The following is an 18,801-nucleotide window of genomic DNA, read 5'->3' as shown; positions in this document are numbered from 1 at the left end:
ATATCAGTTTAACTCTTGTATTTAAAACTTTTTAAAACAAAATTTGTGAATATTTGTTGCTCGGGGAAATGAAGGAAGAGTCCTGTGTCCAAAGCCTGCGATCTTTTGGAGCCTATCTGCCATGCTGCGGCAGAGCAAGTCAGTGTTCTGGAAATGCTTATCGCCTGATCGGTTGGGCAGCATCGAGAAGCGAGGCTGCAGCAGCGGGGTGGGCTGTGTGCAGGGTCTGTACCTGGACTCTTTGCCAGCAGAGCTCTGGTACGGCTCTGTGCATACTCTGCCGTGTAGACCTCCCCGTCATGAGTGCAGACTCTGCCCTTGCTGGGGTTGATGCGGTGCCCAGCACAGGAGGTTCCCTGTCAGGGTAAACTCTAGAGCTGCTACTGTACAAGCTGTAAGAATATGATGGACCTTATGGAAAAAAACAAGTGTTGATTGTGCGGTTTTTAATTTTTTGTTTCTGCTTATCATATGACTTGGGGAGACATAGTAACTTCTTGTGTTCAGAAGGTTTCTTTAGAAACTTGAAGCAAGTGGGAGGGAGGGTTAACAAAGTCCATTCTGTTCCTCTAATTCAATCTGCCTATTTACAAGCCCAACCCGTCAAGTACGTTGTCACTGTTCTTTGCAGCAAGAGGAAGATTGAGGCTTTAAAAGACTTCTGGAGAACATACACAAATCCACGTGAATAGCCTAAACCATCGTCATTCGCGTGGTTTCCATCGATGCTGGCCATGCTGCCGTCAGGGCAATTCTATTGTGTTGATCCAAATGCCACAGCAGTTTTGCCAGGATGCAATAGTCTTGACTGCTGGCCCTAAACTCTGGTGTGGTGTTGCTGTCCGTTGTTAAATAGCTGTCTCGTGCCTGTGTGAAAGAAGGGATTCCTGCGTGTGTGGCCCAAAGAGATGGTAAGGAATTGTAAGATTTATTACACGTTATAAAATAATAATTCCAGGGGAAATAAAACTGCAGAAAGAGATCGGGATTTTGACATCTTGTTTCGAGATTCTGCTTTGGTGGCCTAGAGTTACTAAAAGTGTTGCTGTCCTTGATGCTTAATTTGCCAAGTCCGCAGTGTAAATGCGAACGGACGGTGCCTGGCTCTGGATCTGTGTCAATCATTCCCTAAATGCCTGATGGTACCTGAGTGACCAGCTCCTCCTGCTTCAAAGCAGGGCTGCATGATTTTTCTATTTTTCTAAACCATTTGCTCTCTTTAATTGAGGGCCGTGAGCCATTGTGTGCATAGTGCCACAGGATCCTTGTCGTGTAAGGGCCTTGATAAATATGTATTGTATTGTCAGGTGTTTGTGGCTGCTCCGCAGGTAGCGGTGGAGAAGCAAGCTGCACGCCGTTAAGAGGCGTCGTGTCTCCGAGGTCAATAAAAACAAGATGGCACAGGGGACTGTGGGAAGAGGAGCCAGGATAGCTGCCCTCAGCATCGCCTGCTAATAACCTGGCTATTTATAGATCAGCTGAGGCTTTGTCAACTAGATAGCTGAATTAATATTTACATACTTGCTTCATTGTCTTTCACCGAAAATCTAATTTGCATTAGTGCTTGGACAGAAGTGTGGCTTCCTGTGCTCCAGATACATGGGTGCGTTTGATCAGAGTCCGTGGTTTGCAGTGTGCCTGTGAAACCGGTCCCAATAGACTCTTCCCTTGCAAATCCTCTCTTCCCCGTAGTAGCATTTTCCCATCTTCCTGTGCCTCTCATTTCTTGCAGGAAAGCTCACCTTTGTTCCCAAATGTCTGCAACTCATCATGAGGCTGATCTCGCCAGAGAGAGAGACGAGCAGCATTTCTGCATAGCAATTCCTAGTTAATCTCTGCCTCTCAGAGAGAGACTTGAATTGTTGATGGCTTGTGGGTAATTTAATAACTAGCAGACAAATAGGATGCGTACATTGTAGTAACTTAGCCCAGATGCAAAATCCCCCATCCCTATTTGCATCTGTTTGAATTAATTTTGTTATAAAGGTTTGCTTTCTTACGTTTTAGCACCAGTGAAACAGCAGCGAGCAGAGTCCCTGCTCAGTGAAGCTGTGTTGATCACAGCAGGCTCCACACCTGGCTAAGCAGTTTCAATCCCCTGTGTGTGTGTGCGTCTGTGTGTCTGTGTGCCTTTCAAAAGGGAAGAGTAATCTACTTGCTAGGCATGTGTGTGTCTCTCTCTTGTAGTCCTTGGACGACCTTGAACAGTCATTTAACTTGTGTTCGTTTGCCCATCTCCACCTGGGCAGATATTACTTCTGTGGTTTGGAGTGTTGAGGTTGAATGGATGTCTCGGAAATGTTGTGGACGAAAAGTGTTACTGAAACGCAAGGTATTCATATCGTCTCTTCAGACAGCCGATCAGAGTTCAGATTCACCTGCCTGTCTTGCTGTTTCTTGCTTCACAGCCGTTTGGACACTTGGATTGTGCGGGAAGTGGGAAGGCAGTAATAGCGGGGCCGTGCTGCAGACAGGTGTCACAGCCTTCGCTCAGCTTCCACTTCTTAGCGCTTGCAAGGCTGTTGATAAGGTCCTGTTATGCTGGTATTGTGTTATTCTTGCATCTGTCTTTGGCCTGCGAAGGGTCTAACAGCATCTGTTTCTCTGACACCTCTGCAGGCTCTCTGGGCACCTCATTACGCTTTTCGGGGAGAGAACGTGGCAATCCAGTTACTCTGTCCGCAGAGAGCAGAGCTCATCTTCACATGCCAGCCTGGCTTCCGTACAGTTGGAGCTCAGAGCGCAGGTTGCAGTTTATCTCTCCAGGTGCATGAAGCACATAGTATCGCAACGATAATAGAGTACGTGCTGAAACCATTCACCTTTCATTTATTCTTTTTAAGGTAGCAAAGCCTCAATTTCCTCCCCTTCAAAATATCTCTTCCCTTGGCTCACAAGAGAGGGAGTGGGACAGGCCAGCTGTGGACACAGGTCTGGGAAACCTGGCCATTGGATCCTTAGTACTCAAAGTCCAGTGACTGGGCCTGTGCTCACTTCACCACTGCCTGTTCCATTTTAACTTTAATTCTTGCTGAAGGCAACACCTGATTCTTACATTTTCAGATCTACCAGGTTTTTCTGCCTTCTGCCGATATTCAGGGGAGATGGAGATGTGGTTTTCTGCAAAATGTCAAGGTCTCTTCCTGGAGAGCTGACAGCATAGGTGTTTTATATGTACGCGGGCTATCGGGATGAGACATTCTTACTCGGAAAGATTGGCTGAGACAGACAGACATTCCTCCTGCCACGGAGAGACAGGCAGGCATTCACTGTTGCCAAGCCTTGAAGTATTTGGCATGTTTTCTATTGCCCTAGTTTTGTGGAGTTGTTTCTGAAGTTTTACAAGTACGTGAGAATCTTAGTTCTGTTTTTTTATTAAAAAAAAAAAGAAAAAGGAAGGAATAAATAAAATAATCTAGTCCTCCTGCCTAGACAATAGTGGTATAAGAATGTGACACAGGTGCTTAAAACCTAAAGGCAAATGAAATAAACCCCAGAGCATTTCTTAAAACAGTTTTACAAGTCAACATTGTGGGTTTGGGGGAGTTGCTGACTTCTCTCTTGGGTTTCGAATACGTGAACTGTGTGCAGCACGGCTTGCTTTCCGGAGTGAGGGAATATTTGCAGCTCTGTTAGAGTTTGCACATCTGCAGTGTCCCCTGCAAGCAATAACGAACGGACCAAAACAATCAGTCTCCCCGAATTAGAAGAGCTCTGCATTTTTCCAATCTCGTTTGCATTCTAATTTGTGCTTTTTTGGTTGTTCCACTTTTCAAGCCTTCCTTGCAAATGGGAGGATCTCAGGCTCTTTAGTTTTAAGCAGAAGCCAAGATTTCATGTAAGAACATGATTCTGGGAAGTGGAGCTTTGACATTTTCATAGCTATGTCATATATCATCAGACTTCCATATGAGCCAGCAACACCATTTACGCAGAGATGAACGTGATTATACATGGAGGGGCCCTGTTCAGCTTTGTACCCCCTGGTTGATCTACAGAGAAGCCCGACTGGCTCTGCAGACCCGTGTCTGTGTCCCTCCACAGGCTCACAGGGACACGCGGGGCTTGCAGGCAGCTGCCCGCACGCTTTCACGTTGGTTCTGTCGGCAGCCGTGGAGGCACGTGCTCCTGAAATCACCGATGAATTCGTAGGCACACGCTCGCACCTCTGCATTGCCTGAGTGGAGGGACACGTGCAGTCAGACTCCCACAACAGAAAGGTTTCCAATAAAGCTGAAACACAGAGGTATTGTTTGTCCAACTGCTGGCAAATGCACAGAGCCATTGTGTGGGTCCTGAAAGCCTTGGCGCTTTATTCTCTGCAGGCTGAATGGCAGCCGCGGGTAATAATAACACAAGATTAAAAAAGCCAACATTATAGGGGCATTTACAACCCACTGAGAGAGTGAAATCTCAGCAAGGCTGAGCTGTGTCTCTAGCGATCCTACGTTTTTACTGCTTGATAAGGAAATGATGGGCAGCTCTGGAGAAATGGCCACTGCAGAGCATGTGAAAAGGGAGCGGGTTGTCTGTTTGAACGCTGCAGTGAGTGGGACAAATGGAAAAGCTCTCTATAAATCAAGTGACTGGCTTGTCCCCCCTGTGCTGGGTGGGCTGGGGGGTGTGTATGTGTGCTTGCATGCCTGTATTTCTTTCCCAGGCTGCTTGAAAAGCTGAGGCTGGCTGGCATCAGTGGGGCCGGGCTCGGTTTGCGTAATTTGGAGCCTTGTGCTTGGAGGCCTTTGGTCAGCATCATCCAGGCGTGGTGCTTTGGTAGCTGTCAGTAGATCAGTTCAGGACCGTGCACGTGTGAGAATGAAGCTGTGGAGCGATCATGGATAAGAGGTGGTAGGATTAAAACAGGATAGATTTAGACCAGATGTAATAAGAATATATAAGAAATTCTTTACAGTGAGGGTGGTGAAACACTGGAACGGGTTGCCCGGAGAGGTGGTGGAGGCCCCATCCCTGGAAACATTCAAGCCCAGGCTGGACGGGGCTCTGAGCAACCTGATCTGGTTAGCGGTGTCCCTGCTCACTGCAGGGGGGTTGGACTAGATGACCTCTAGGGGTCCCTTCCAACCCAAAACATTCTGTGATTCTGTGATAAGCAGGAGGTAGTGGAGGCCCCATCCCTGGAAACATTCAAGCCCAGGCTGGACGGGGCTCTGAGCAACCTGATCTGGTTAGCGGTGTCCCTGCTCACTGCAGGGGGGTTGGACTAGATGACCTCTAGGGGTCCCTTCCAACCCAAAACATTCTATGATTCGCCTTCCACCTGCAGGAGCAGCCTGCCTTTCTGTGAACTTAAATGTTGGGAGGCAATGACCGTTGAGCTTTCTGAATGCCAGTCCCAGTTTTAAGTCACAGCAATGACAACTACCTTATGCAATTTAAGCTCAGCTGACTGATACCATCTCGTGTGTGGAATTTTATTACTTTCAAAACAAAGAAACCCCACCTGACCAAAAAAAAAATTTTTTTTTGAGGGACAGTTCATTATCTTAAAAGTCAAGTCTTTAATTCGGTGCTAACAATTCTTTAACATAAATGTCTTATAAAGTTCTTTGTGTACATAGAACTATCTAAACAGCTTTAAAAGACCCAGCTTTCCTCTGCACACACATGGGAGTTGTATTCAGTAAGCTGGAGGCAGGGTACCAGCCCCGAGCAACGTCCTCTCAGGATATGCCTAGGCTGCAGAATAATGATGGCATATCAAAGCCAGCCCTAACCTTCCTAGCTTGGGTGTACCAGCAGGCTAAGCCTGGCACTGCTGAGCCGCTGGAATATGGACCCTCCTGTTCAGACAGGTTTTGCAGTTCTCTGCTACTCAGCAGCTTTCTGAGGCAGCGCCTTACAGATGTGACCTTGGTCTTTGGTATTAATGATGCAACGAGTGAAATGGTGGGAGGCATTTTAAAATAATAAAACATGTTTTAATAAGAATGCGTGCTTACCTGGCTAGGGCAGGCGTGGTTAATGACTGTACTTTTCCTTTCTAAAAACATTCTCATCCGTTCAAGTGTCTTGCTTTGTTTGTGCCAGGCAGCATGGCATGGAAATTGCTGGGCCCTGGGTGCTGTTTCTTGTGTGGGACATTATGGGGATTCAGAAATCCAGGCTGCTTCACAGATTCATTTACTTGGATTAATGAATCTGTCCCTGCCTCTGTTTCCCCAAGAGTAATGTGAAGTTCCTTACGTCACAGGGATTTATGAGCTTCTTTCTATATTGGCCATTTTGTGGAGAGTGAAATTCAGCTCGGAGGGCTCTGCAGAAGGACGAAGTGTTTGAGTTCGTTCTGTTCTAATCCTGGCTACAGAAAATTGGCAAGTTCCTGCTAAAAATCTCTTTAAACAGAAAATATAAATAACCTTTGATTGCTGGGGTTGGTGGTTTTTTTTTGTCCTTTCCCTTTCTCTTTTCCCCTCTTGCTTTTCCCATCCTTTGTGTTTTGTTTTCCTTTTAAGTTTTACCTGTCTTCAACTGCAAACTATTCAGGTTGGGACCCGAGAGCTCCCCTGCACTGGCACAGACCTGGGGAAGAAGGCTGTGGCCTTGCTTTGTTTCCACAGGTTGCAAGTATGAAATGAAATGTATTTTAGTGGTAAGGTCTTTGTGGGAAGAGGGGGTAAAGGGGTGTTGAGTGACACTAGAAAAGAATGGTCTAGGAGGGGGGGAGAGAGGCTGTGGCTAAAACTAAATACAATTTTTGCTTTTTGCCAGCACCTTTGCAGCAGAAGCATGGACATATTCCCAGTTGACAGCTCCCTCGTCTCTCTTTCCCCCTCCCTTTTCTCTCTCCCCCCTCTGGGGCTACTCTTTTAGGATGAGTTGGTTCCAAATAGACAATACTTTCCTAGCAGATAAACGGACACCTAAGCAGCTGCGCTGGTATCTATCATGAACAGACATGCTGCACACTGAGGGAAATTACAAGATGGGACCAGCATCATTTGTCATATTTAAAAAAAAAAAAAGAAAGCTCCCCCTCCACTTGAGCAGCATCCACAAGAAAAGCGAACAGCACAATTATAAACTGTCGCTTTCTTTTCCAGTCTCCTAATACGTTTTCAAATGCTCCCGTTACAGATTCCACCTTTAAGTCCTCTTTGTAAAGGATGTGTTTGAGACAGATGGAAGCGGGTCTCTGTCCTGACACAGATGCAGGGCTATACGTTTGCAGTGGAGGAGATGGGAGATAATTATTTAGGAGGCTTTTGTGGCTTATTTCAGCATCTGGTATTCTACCAGGGTGCCCTCTGAAGAGTGAAAGGGACAGGAAAGAGCTAGAGAAATGCTGAGCTTGTTTTTCACTTAGTAAAGGTTTTTAATCTTGAAAGAAGGATTTGGAATTTACGCAGGAGGAGACATTGATTGAGAAATAACGATGCATCTCCCGGTGTTCACCATTCTCCCTTTGTTTGCTCAGATCCATGTTTCAGGTTGTAGGGCATCTTATCTGCTGTTCTCTTAATTGCATTGGTTATGTTGGGCGCCGGTGGGCAGTTGCTCGTAACAAATCCATCTTGCTGAGATACTGACTATGATGGCTTCTGCGTTCAGGGCTGAGCATGCAGCTTCACGCGGGTTGCTGCCTGGGTGTGCCTGTGGTTGGGCATCTGCACGTAATTGCATGATTGAACATCTCCATGGCCTCCCAGTCTGTCCGCAGCCTCTCCGTCCCAGTTCGCCTGTCGTGCCCGGTGGGAACGCCCAGCACTCTCCTGCCCGGACTGCGGATTCCCGTGCCAGGGCTCCCGAAGCAGGCAGGGCTCCCACAGCAGGCAGGGCTCCCCTGCTCCTCAGCTCCTTGATGCTGCAAAAGGGGAGTGGCAGAGTGAAATGTTTAGGGTTTCTTGGGTGACTTCTGAAAGAGCTGTGGTTGAGTCATTTGACTGTCTCAGTTCAGGTCATTAACATTTCAAAACGCCTGTTATTCCTCGGTCTGGTTGCCTGAACTTGGTGGAGGATTGTCTAATTGGGGCTTGGTGCGGGCCAACCAACCAGGCTTCTCTGCCTTGTGATCTAATCAGATCTTGCAGCTCCTGGGACCAGATATTTCAAGATGCTTAAAGATTGGCAAGAGTTAGACATATAATTAATTCTTTAAAATCTGATACTCAAATATTGTAAATGCTCAGTCAGCAATAAGCTTCTGGTGCAGAAGAGGTGCGGTGCTGAGTCAAAGTGCCTGACTTTGCTCAAAGATATTTCAATATTTAGTTTTGTATCTGGGCAGTGGATGTAGTCTCCTAATGCAATTTTTAAAAAAAAAATTTTTTTTTTTTTAATTTACCTGTAGCGTCTTTACTCTCACCCTAGTCTTTTGGGGATATTTCACAAAAACAGGTAAAGTTACATCCCCCACCTATCTGCAAACAGACATGAGAATTCCCAGTCCTCTCTTGGCTCTATCATTGCTGATTTTTGCCTCTTCCACCAGAAGAAAAGGAGAGCAACATCTACACCCATACGGGTGAGATGAATACGGCTATCACACAAATAAAATTACTGGCTGCCGAATAGCAACAGCTTAATGAAAATGTGAACTGTTAAACAAATAAAGCCAGTCAAGCTCATAATACTTCTGCGTGGAATTTCACTGTATCACTGAGCAGAAATAGAATTAGGCATAGAAAAAAGATATCTGGAGAAGTCATCTCTGCCTGCCTCTGTGCTTGGTGTATGAAGCTGGACTGGACAGGAGCGAGCCATACCTTAAATGTGGACATGCTACCCCAACTTGACAAGGAGATCTCTTTATCCAGTGCAGGAGCCTGCTAAAGCGAGGCAGAAAGGGACAAGATAAAGCACTAGATTTCCTCTGAAGCCTAGATGCAAATTGTACAGAGGGATAGATCCCTTGAGAACTCTGTGATTATTTTTTTTTTTTTGCATTTCTTTAGCATCTTCTGCTGGTGAATAATTATCATACCTCTGTGTGGTTGGTAAGTAGCGTTACCCTTATGTACAGAAAGGGAAACCGAGAGGGGGATTTATCTACAGCTGCTGGGTGAAGTTGGGAGGAGTCTGGCAGCAGAGCTTGGGACTCCTGTTCCTGCCCTCCAGGCAGTGCTTGCCTTCCTGTAGCGCATGGGAAAACTGCGGGGCTCAGGAATGCTCGCAGGGGCAGGTGAAATCCCCAGGATGAGAATTTAACAACCGCTGTTGAGGTCCCATCTCAAAGGCACAGGGTGTAGCTGAGGGCTTGTGAAGTGTTTTCAGCAGCTCTCTGCACTCTGCCCAAGGACTGGACTTTCCTGTGCTTCCATCTTCATGAAAATTCCCAGAGTTAAAGACATACTTGTTAGAACTAGTGCAGGTTAGTGGTCTGTTCCAGGATGAGATCTGGAAAGGCAAAATGCAGTATGTAAAGTTGGGATCAGCTTGTGAAGAAGCCCTGCAGCCAAGGAGCTGTTGTATCTGCCTCCAAACAAAACTACGTCCTCCCTCCCTGGCTTCTCCTGTCCGTCTGTGTGTGGCTGCGAAGTCAGAGGCAAGGGGTGGGATGGGGTGATCCCTGGGAGTTCAGAGGACAACTGGGGCTGCTTTCTCTCTCCCATCTCTCTTTTCTTCCACCCCCACCCTAATGTCATTTCTTCACAAGAAAGCGTGTCTCAGCTAGGCTCGGTCTCAGTGGAGTCCCTGGTGCACTGACGGTGTAATGTGCCTGGGTTGTGTGAAGCTTTAATGCGCTGCAGAATTAGAAACGTTGTAGGAGTTTATATTCTAAGTGTCTTTATTTTTCTGGGTGACCTTGTGAAATTTCCTTGCATGAGATCTGTATCTTGCCGTCCTGCTGCCTTTATCTAATTTGTTTTCTTGTGTATGTTACTGACATGCAGTGAAGTGTAATTTGTTTGAGAAGTGGCACTTACAACGAGGATCCTGCTAGTAATCCCTGCATTGAATCCCTATATACACAATGTTCCAGGAACAATTAAAGTCACAAACTTCAATCTTGAGGGATGCACAGGGGAAACCTATCCTGAAATGAGGTTTGGCATATTTGACTGTTCTACTTCCAGTGCTTTTTAAGACCAGGACTTGCTATTCTTGTTCCAGGACTGAAGGAGATTTCATTGGAAGTCTGACATCCTGAATTTATGCATCCTAACAACAGTGTTCATCAGTCAGTATTCTTACTGTATCCTTTCTCTACCCCTTCTCTCTATTAATTTTCTTCAGTAGTCTGCAGGGATCATTTGCCAGTCTGATTCAAATTCCTGCACTTTCCTGGCATCTTGTTTTATAATATCTTGCATCATGTACTTTTCCATTTCTGTAATCCGTTTAATCCAAAATACTGGAATGGCTTTGCAGGTATTTATTGCATTTCTTTCTTCCTTGTGTTAGGAGGTAACAGGTCATTTATACAACTTAATCCAAAGTCTTTGGGCTTCTGGGATTATTTTTTCCTTTTATTTTCCCACTGGTTATCCTGGGCACTGGCAGCAAGAGCAGGAATGTGAGTATGGAGGAGTTGCCTTTATTTGTGTATACTGTTTCATTACGTTGTGCTCAGAGCAGTTTAACAGTTAAACCCCTGCAGCCGACGTCTCCCAGCAATAACATTATTGTTGCCTATCCTTAATTTTTGGAAGCGTTGGGCTTAGGGTTTGAAATAATGAAATACTCTTGCATCAGTAAGTGGTTTTCCATTCCTTTTGGCTCTGGAAATGGATATTCACAGTTGGGTGAAGTTCATTTTAATCCTCGCAAAACCAGAGCTGGATTTGTACGAGTTGTCGTTGTTCCGCTTTAGAAACACTCTGTGCCTTCTGGATCCCTTTATCCCGCCTGGGGGCTAATCCACGAGCTTGCGAAACGCTCGGGGTGGCTCCAGTTGCGGGATGGAGGGACATCCGGTGCTATCTCCTTTTCCTCCCGCATTGCCTTCTCTCGCTTGTTCCAGACAGGCGCGGTAGTGTTTGTAGTGTATACTTTCTGATGTGTACAGATAGTGGGATGCAATTATCTTCCCCTGAGGTAGAGTCATTATGCTGGCTGTAAAGAGAGAGGGTCACAGTCCTAATGGGAAATGATTTTAAAGCAATCTTGACCAAGTCTAGTGGAGCCATTTCAGACCACTTAAAACTCAGCCAGTCCTTCACAGCACTTGTGATATGTCCACTTTATGCGGTGAGAGGCAATGGGAGTAACACTTGTCGGGGGATAAAGAAAATCCATGATAAACTGCAGCATCAGCTTTGGGCAAGCGTTGTGTGCTGCCACAGGGGGAAGGTGCAGACAGAGCCCCGTCTTTATTGTTCTTGATACTGATTTGGAAAAACTCAAGGCACTCGCAGAAGCAATAAGCCAGTAGTTGTGAAATCCGCCACCTTGGGCTTCCTATGCCCCTCTGCCCCGAGGCTCGGCTCCTGCAGAGGCGAGAGGATCGCTCTGGTTTCCCAAGCAGGTGACTGGGCAGATTGTGGCACGGTCCCCAGATCAGAGCCAAACCACTGGTGGATGTGCTAGTGCTTTACCTGGGAAGTTCAGGCTTCAAACATGCACTGACTTACAAAGCAAATTTGGTCAAAGGTTGTTTAACAGCAAATACTGCTTTGTGTTATAAGACGTTAGAGGAAAGACAGACTTGAGCATCCTTTGGCACGTGGTGGAGCGGTGGTCAGTAGCAAGGTGAGGAGAAAGATTATGGCAGAGCTGATGGAAGGTGGCAGTCAGCAGTTGTAGGTCATATTGAGGGGCACTGGCAGCTCTGTTGGGACCAGCCCAGGACTAAAAAGCAGACACCGCTTCACAGAAGCAATTTTCTGTATTTCAGTCCTTTACAGAAGCAGGATAAGCAGGGCTGTGCAGGTTAGCAAAGCTCTAAGCTAGTACCCAGGAGAGCAAGAATAACTAGTAGTGAAATGCTCCATGTCTGATTTTCATCCTTTGAGCTCCTCTGTAGTGTTATTGGAAAACAAAAATTGTTTAAATAATGAAACAGACCCAATGAAATTGTGCAGTGATGCAGAAGGGGTGAGGAAGAGTTATTTCCTTCCTTTCCATTATTTTTCTCCTCCCGCTTTGCCTCCCAAGTGTGGGTGGAATCTGCAGTGGCAACATCAGCCTGGCCTGGTGGCTTTTCTTAATGGTGAGAACGAGATTAAATGCAATTAACATTGATTGAACAAAAACCGCCCTCAGTTTGTATGCCGATTAATTAACAGCCATCCTTTCAGCAGTGGCCCTTTGTAGAGCGGTGTTTGTTCCTCCTGGCCCCGGTATTTTCTAGCACATGTCCAAAATCAAAAGCACTGAGCGTGTTCCCTACTGCGATGTCTGGGGCTACCAGCTCAGCGGGGAGACGCAGCCCCCCAGCTGGGATGATTTTTCACGCAGTCTAGAAACTGCAGAGCTGCTCAGTCAGTGGCAAAACATTTCCTGTTAAGCAAGGCTAATGACAGGAGCTCTCTGCGAGTTAGAACAATGATCAGAACAATTGTCTGGAGGAAATCAATGTTATAATGCATGAACAAACAGGTGAGTCTCAGAACAGCTAGAGATTAGTTGTGCCAGTAAATAACTTCGTATTGGGGTGATGCAGAGCAATGGGAGGTGTCAAGGCAGAGGAAAGCAAACAGTGCGTCGGCTCTCGTGAGCCAAAAGGGAGTGAGGAGTGGGGAGAGGGAACCAGACAAACCGTTTCTGTTCCCTGCGCTGTCTTGGTGGGGTATGTAGAGCAGGGGACTTCCACGTGAAAGCACTTTCTGGGGTGTTCTGACAATGTGTCTGGTGAGTCTTTTGAAAGGCGTCTTTTCTGCTGTCAGGCCAGCTTTGAAGACCCCATCTGGGGAAGTAGCCAAGAAGTCACTGGGTGAACTTCCCTGCTTTGCAAAGCTATTAACACCAGTACAGAGAAGAGGGAAAACAAAACTCTCTTCATAGCTTTTTGAATTAATGTTTTTTGTTGCTGCCAGGCATACTCCTGCCCCTTCTTATTCCAAACCCAAGGACAGCAACTGTTGGACTCCTGAAGGATGAGAGAGACAGAGAGGCTTTTCTGTGCAATAACTATATGGCACAGAAGTGCTGTGATCCATTAGTCAGCACAGCTGCTCCACAAAATAGCCAATACCCTGAATGTAACAGAACAAATTGCACATAACCAAAAAATACCTACAGCATACATCAAACCAAAGTGACTCAAATGTCCCTTGCAGCACTTTGGGGTGCTAATAGCCCCACAACAAATGCCTTATCCAGTGGAAAGGCCTTGAACACCCGTCTTAGGACAGGTCAGGATTTCGTTAGTGCCTCTTTCCAGACTGAGATGAAAAAGTTGTGCGGTCACGTTACTGAAGTCTGCTGTGTGCCAACAGGTATTCTGGTTTTGAGAGAGCTGCCTGCACATGGCAGGGAACCTGGAACTATGGAGATTAATTTCTGCTTTGTCACTGACACTCCAAATGCACCAAGTCATTTATCATGGGGATCTGCTTTCTGATTTCTTCATAGCTACACAGTGCCCATATGTGCGAGCGTCATGGTGTGACTGCTTAAAGGAACATTGGAACATTACAACAAAGGTAAGGCACTCACTGGGAGGAAACTTGTAGGGTTTACCCCGTGAGACTGAAGGCTGGTTAAATAAATGTGTCTTAGCACAGCTGAGGCTTGGCAAACAGCGTCTCTGGCAAACACTGAGGGAGGAAGTTCTTCAGGGTCTGGGCTTTCAAGGAGGGAGATTCCTCCGCTGGCTGTGAGTCTCCAGTGAGGCCGACAGCCGAGGCGCAGAGCTAGCCAGCAACTGCGGGAGGCGGAGAGGATGCTGCGGACTCGGCAGGCAGCCCCAACTCCTACGCTGGGATGCAGGCTGACAAAGAAGGAACAGGAGGAAGACAAGAGAGTGGTGCCTTAGAAAATCTTGCCAAGACTTGCTTGCCCTGGTGCTGGTACAGAGGCCTCGGCTCGCTGTTGCGGGAGAATGACCGTGTTGGGTGTTGACTGGACTCCCATCTCAGCAGGGATAAGATGCGTGGAGCAGATCTACTTGCAGAGCTCAACCCTTTCTCCTCACTCAACTGGAACCAGAACTGGAAAGCTACTGGCTCCCCCACAGGTGCGACAGAGTCATGGCCCAGTGGCCATGTCAGCTGAGCAGCCAGCCAATTTTGTTACTGCTGTTAGTTCCCAAGCAGGGTCTCACGGTGGTGGAAGAGCATGGGTTAGTGGCTCAGGGTCCTGCTTGCCAGGAGAGGCATGGAGGAGAGCACTGTGTGCCCTCCAGCTGGATTTGCTGTCGGGACTGAACAGATTGCCCTTCCCGAACTGCCTTTGTATGGACCCCTTTGTATGGACCCAGCATTCATATGTAGAGGCGCTGCGCTGGAGCTCGTTGACGCTGCAACCTGGTATCTACCTGACATTGCATTGGCAGTGGCATTAAAAATAATCTACCCTCTGTGCAAGAAGGACACTGTCCCTTCTCATTAGAGTTGAGCGAGCAGTGCCCTCCAAGGCTGCTTGTTTCCTGAGTTGTTATTCTGCTACGACTGCAGCAGAGACCAACTAATGCCAACTGTGGAGCAGTTATTTTGTGATGAGGCACTGAACTTCTTCAGGCTGAGTCTCAACTCAATTAATTGGGAGTATCCTGTTGTGTGGGAACAGCATGTGATTGCAAGCTGCCTGGACTTGTTGCATATGCAACTTGTCTGGTGCATATGTAATGGTAAGGGCATGTAGGAGAGGTAAGGCTTTTCCTTCCCTTCCCTGGCTCCTTCTGCTCAAGGTAAGTGTTGCAGCAACCTGGTAGCATCTTGCAGGGAGGATTCCAGGTTGGGAGGAAATGAAGGCGTGCCAAATCTGTATCGGCATGGTAGCAATGCTAGGTGGAATTAAAACGCTGCTGTAAACGGTTAGCTTAGCAAAGAGAGGGTTTAGTCTTAGAGATATGGCATCCTTCCATGCTATTACACAGCATGTGAGGCATGAAATTGATGCAACTGTGCTTTTAGTAGTTAGCCACAGGTTTATAAACTGATGGCCTAGGAACAGTGAAAACAATTATGTGCGTATTCGAACAAGCACAGACTTCTATGATGGGCTAACAGACCACGAGGCCTACAGATCTTCCACTGTGCAGCATGCCATGGCTGTGTGACGCTGTGTGGTACCTGGCTCTGTCCTCTAGCATCGTTAGCCATTCATCGTGCCTGCACCACGTGACATGTTCTGCAGGAGATCCAGAGGAGCACGGGTTCATGGCCAGCCAGAGACTGTGCTCTGGTTTCGCTTTCTTTGTAAATTGAACCTTAGCAGTACTGGAGGGTTCAGGATGGTAGTGGTCTACACTGGCATGGCATGTGCTGTGAGATCTGGATTGGCATCTGAGCAGGAAAGTCTGAAACAGCTGGGGAAGTCATCCCTCAGCGCAGGCTGTTGTGTGCTGGGAGCGCTTCAGTTCCCCCAAAATGCCAAGCCCATAACCTTCATGAGCACTCCATGCCCCTGGTGAGGGAAGGGACATTAATTAGTTGCTCCATCCAGCACAGGCTGGTCTCAGATGTAATTGTATCAGGCCGCTGCTGGGAGCAGCCTGGGCTGATGGACAGTTTCGTTACCTGCATCCTTTGTTCACAGAAGCGTCCCTCGGGGAGAGCTGCGCGGCAGGGAATCGGTGTCTGGCCTGCCTGGCAGCCCATCAGCTCTGGGTCCAGTGCTCACTGTGCGAGAGATTTTGAGGAAGTTTAGTCATCCAGAGTGAGATGGAACTTGATGTTTTTGCGCAAGGAATGTTTGTGAGCCTCCAGCTCGATGCGTCCCCGGTATGTGGGTAGGTTAGGCTGGAAAGAATTGATTGAGGTTAAGTGCTGTCTGTTTGCATTTTCTCCTGAAATGAGTAAAAATAATGTAGTTATGATTTTGAACGTGAAATTGTGTAACTACGATATTCTTTAAAATTACTTTAAAGAAAAAGGTTTTACTGTCTTCCATAAGGGTTAACCACAGAGTGGCCACATCAGTGGCTTTTTAACAAAATGTAGCATTCCTTGACACTTCACTGAAGTGTTACAGTATGAATACAGCAAATTACTTTATTGCAAAATTGATTGTGAATTGTTGCTGCTTTGCTCGTTACAATTTGTGTGAGTGCTATTGGAGTTTTTAAAATGTATTGCTCTGTGAAAAACTTTTAAGTCACTAATGATGAGAAAAATTACCTGGGAAATTAGTCAGTCGAGTAATATTGATGGTTCATTTGTCAGATTTCTGGATAAGCTTTGTCTAAATAATTCAGCAAACTATTTTCTCTTTATTCTTGAGTCCTTTGAAGCTTTTCCAGTTCATTGTTGTTAGAAATAGGTCTGTCTTTGGAGATGCATGGTCAATGTGGACTGAATACGCTGACCTTGCAGGTGTTAGGCAGTGAATATCAGCCTGCTGTGCAGAAGTAGCTCAAATGACATCCTCACCTTCTGACAGGTATTGCCAAGTGTGCTGGCGTCATTATGTTGTGGTGTTCTCCTTTCTGATTCCCATTCAGGGAAGCACAGCTTCTCTTTTGAGGAAGGCTAGTGCTTAGAGAGTAGAACCGAGCTCAAATCCAGCCCTAGTAAAAATGGGTGGTGAGACAACGTGCAGCTAGCTGTTCCCTTGTCTTTCTGCAGTTGGCTTTAGCAGGGTCCTCTAAAAATGGGTAAGCACTGTCTACTCTGCAAAATGGAACCATGCCTATCCAGAGCATGAGAAAAAAGTAGTATGTTGATGGGCTCACCCTATGCAATTCTGCTCTTCGTGTAGCTGCACCAGCAGTTCCGTGCTATGAAGATGCCATTGCTGACGCATGAGAGCTGATTACCTCAGTTTTGAAGTAGGGTCCAACAGTGATACCCCAGGTCCTCAGAGGGAGAGGTGCTGGTGCATAGGTGTGTTCTCATCCACTGCTAGTGGCATTGTTGGTTTGGTTTGTTTGACTTTATAGGAGTGATAAGATAAAAAGAGGAAGAGACCATAGCAGGCTCTGCAATCTCCATCCTAAGAAGGTCAAAAGCCTCCTGTTTTTTCTACCCCTCAGAAGTCCACAGCTCATGTGCAGATACCTGCAGGATCTGAGGATGTAGCAACTAGAAAACAGGAGGTTGCTGTGGGGGAATGATTTTGCTTTGAATTTTAGGAGGGTTTGGCTCTCAGTAGGATAAAGGCTGTCAAACATGTCAGGAGTTAGGGCAGTCTGAGTCCCTGTCTTTCTTCCTCTCCTCTCCCTAGTGCTCACTCTTATGTTGATTCTGTTTCAGGATGAGCGAGTGGTGTGTGCATGTTTGATGGCAGCTAATCAAGGAGCTCCCGTGTCCTGCTGAGGCTGGGACTTAGTACGGAGCTAGACTTACTCCTGTGACCCAGCTGCTCTGAGGCATACGGGAGACCATGGCCTTTCTCCTGCTGTAGGTCATTGGCTTTATAAACCCTAATCGTTTGCGACTGACCATATATTCTTGTTCACAGAATTGGTCTCATCTTTGATATGATCTGCTGTCTTGCTTCTACAGTCCTCTGTCTCCTTGGGCGTCTTGTGTTTTACACAGGCAAAACCTGATGATTCTTCTGTGGGATTTTCACCCTGACAACATTACTCCTTCAATTCTGAAGGAAACAGTCCAGTGTCAACAGCTGCTAACTAACTTTCTGCCTTTTCCTTTGTCTCCTTTTTCCTCCAGGAGCTGCTAGTTAATTCTGGATAAACATCAGCCGCCAAAGAGCAGAGGATGAGGACCACAGACGCCCTTGAAAGCCCCAGCATCCTTCTGGATAGACACTGACCAAAACCGGTGCCTTCTGCCCTTCACGGTCCAAGACAACAACATGATTCCTCTTCTAATTGCCTGCATGTATCGGTCTCGGTTGGATGTTCCTGGAGTTGGGAGGAGGGTCCCGGGGAGGGGGACGTTATCGTTTCCTTTTTTATTGTATTACAATGTAAAGAATCACATTGACCCCAGGTGTTTCCAGCACAGCTTGTAGTTTGGAGGCTTGCTCAACACAAGTCTGGTTCACCCTGTCCTAGCTTTGGTTTCACCAATCCACAGCTGAGTTTCAAGAGCTGTTGTCTTTGTCTGTTTGCTCTGGAGAAAGGGGTCCGAAGTATTTGGAAGTAACCCTGACTAGCTTGTTAGGATTAACTGTTCCTAGCATGCTCCCACCGGTTACACTAGCAGGCGCGTTTCTTCCCTTCCAAGGTTCCCTCCTAAACAATAAAGTGTTTAATGGTCACTGTGTGCTGTGAGATACTTTCAGTCCCATGAGTTTGTAAATTGCTGTTTTCTGCCTACTACCCATGCCAACAAAAACTCCAAACAAGTGTGAGGAATAGAAATATTTTAAGTCACAGCTTATAAATCGCAAAACTTGTTCATTTTGGTCGCGGGCTGAATGACTTTGGCTTATTTGAAAGTACTTGGAATCTGCGTGCAAAGCCCTGGCTGAAGGGAACTGGCGTTGGTGAATCATACTGAAAAAACCTTTGCCTCTGAATGCAGACCCAAGTTATCTTTCTTTGCATCGGCTCTTGTGTGCAGTTCCTGCTTTGTCTGCCATGAACCACCATCGCTTTCAGCCACGTGCTCTGTTTTGAGCCCTCTCCTTGCGGAGCTGAGGGACGGCGGGAGCTGTGTGTGTCTGGCACTTCATCCTCGTAGAGGTAGGTGCAGCAGATTTGCAAAAGCCCTGTCAGCAAACCAGGGGAGCAGGTCTAGGTTGGTCCCTCTCCGGCTAAAGCTTCTCCCCTGGCAGCATTTGCTGCTCTCGTCCCCTCTGACTGTATCTGACAGTTTCTGAAGAATGTGA

General features: G+C 46.8%; 1 protein-coding gene across 3 annotated transcripts in view; it reads left to right on the top strand.

Moving 5' to 3' along the window:
- The window catches only part of CHCHD6 (coiled-coil-helix-coiled-coil-helix domain containing 6), a 115,305-nt gene extending 96,780 nt beyond the window's left edge, over positions 1-18,525 (top strand). The window contains exon 10 of one of the 3 annotated variants that reach the window (XM_035894825.1): positions 17,676-18,525. Coding sequence is in view for 2 of the 3 variants with exons in the window: in XM_009639309.2 (XP_009637604.2) it covers positions 17,676-17,699 (24 nt within the window). In the remaining variant the exon portion in view is untranslated. Of the gene's footprint in view, positions 1-13,337; positions 13,455-17,675 lie in introns of those variants that run through there. The other 2 variants (XM_009639309.2, XM_035894829.1) reach the window with 2 other exon arrangements.
- The last annotated feature ends 276 nt before the right edge of the window (positions 18,526-18,801 follow it).

Source organism: Egretta garzetta, unplaced genomic scaffold, assembly GCF_000687185.1.
Source record: "Egretta garzetta isolate BGI_Z169 unplaced genomic scaffold, ASM68718v1 scaffold215, whole genome shotgun sequence".
Taxonomy (NCBI): domain Eukaryota; kingdom Metazoa; phylum Chordata; class Aves; order Pelecaniformes; family Ardeidae; genus Egretta; species Egretta garzetta.
This window is presented reverse-complemented; position numbering and strand designations above follow the sequence as displayed.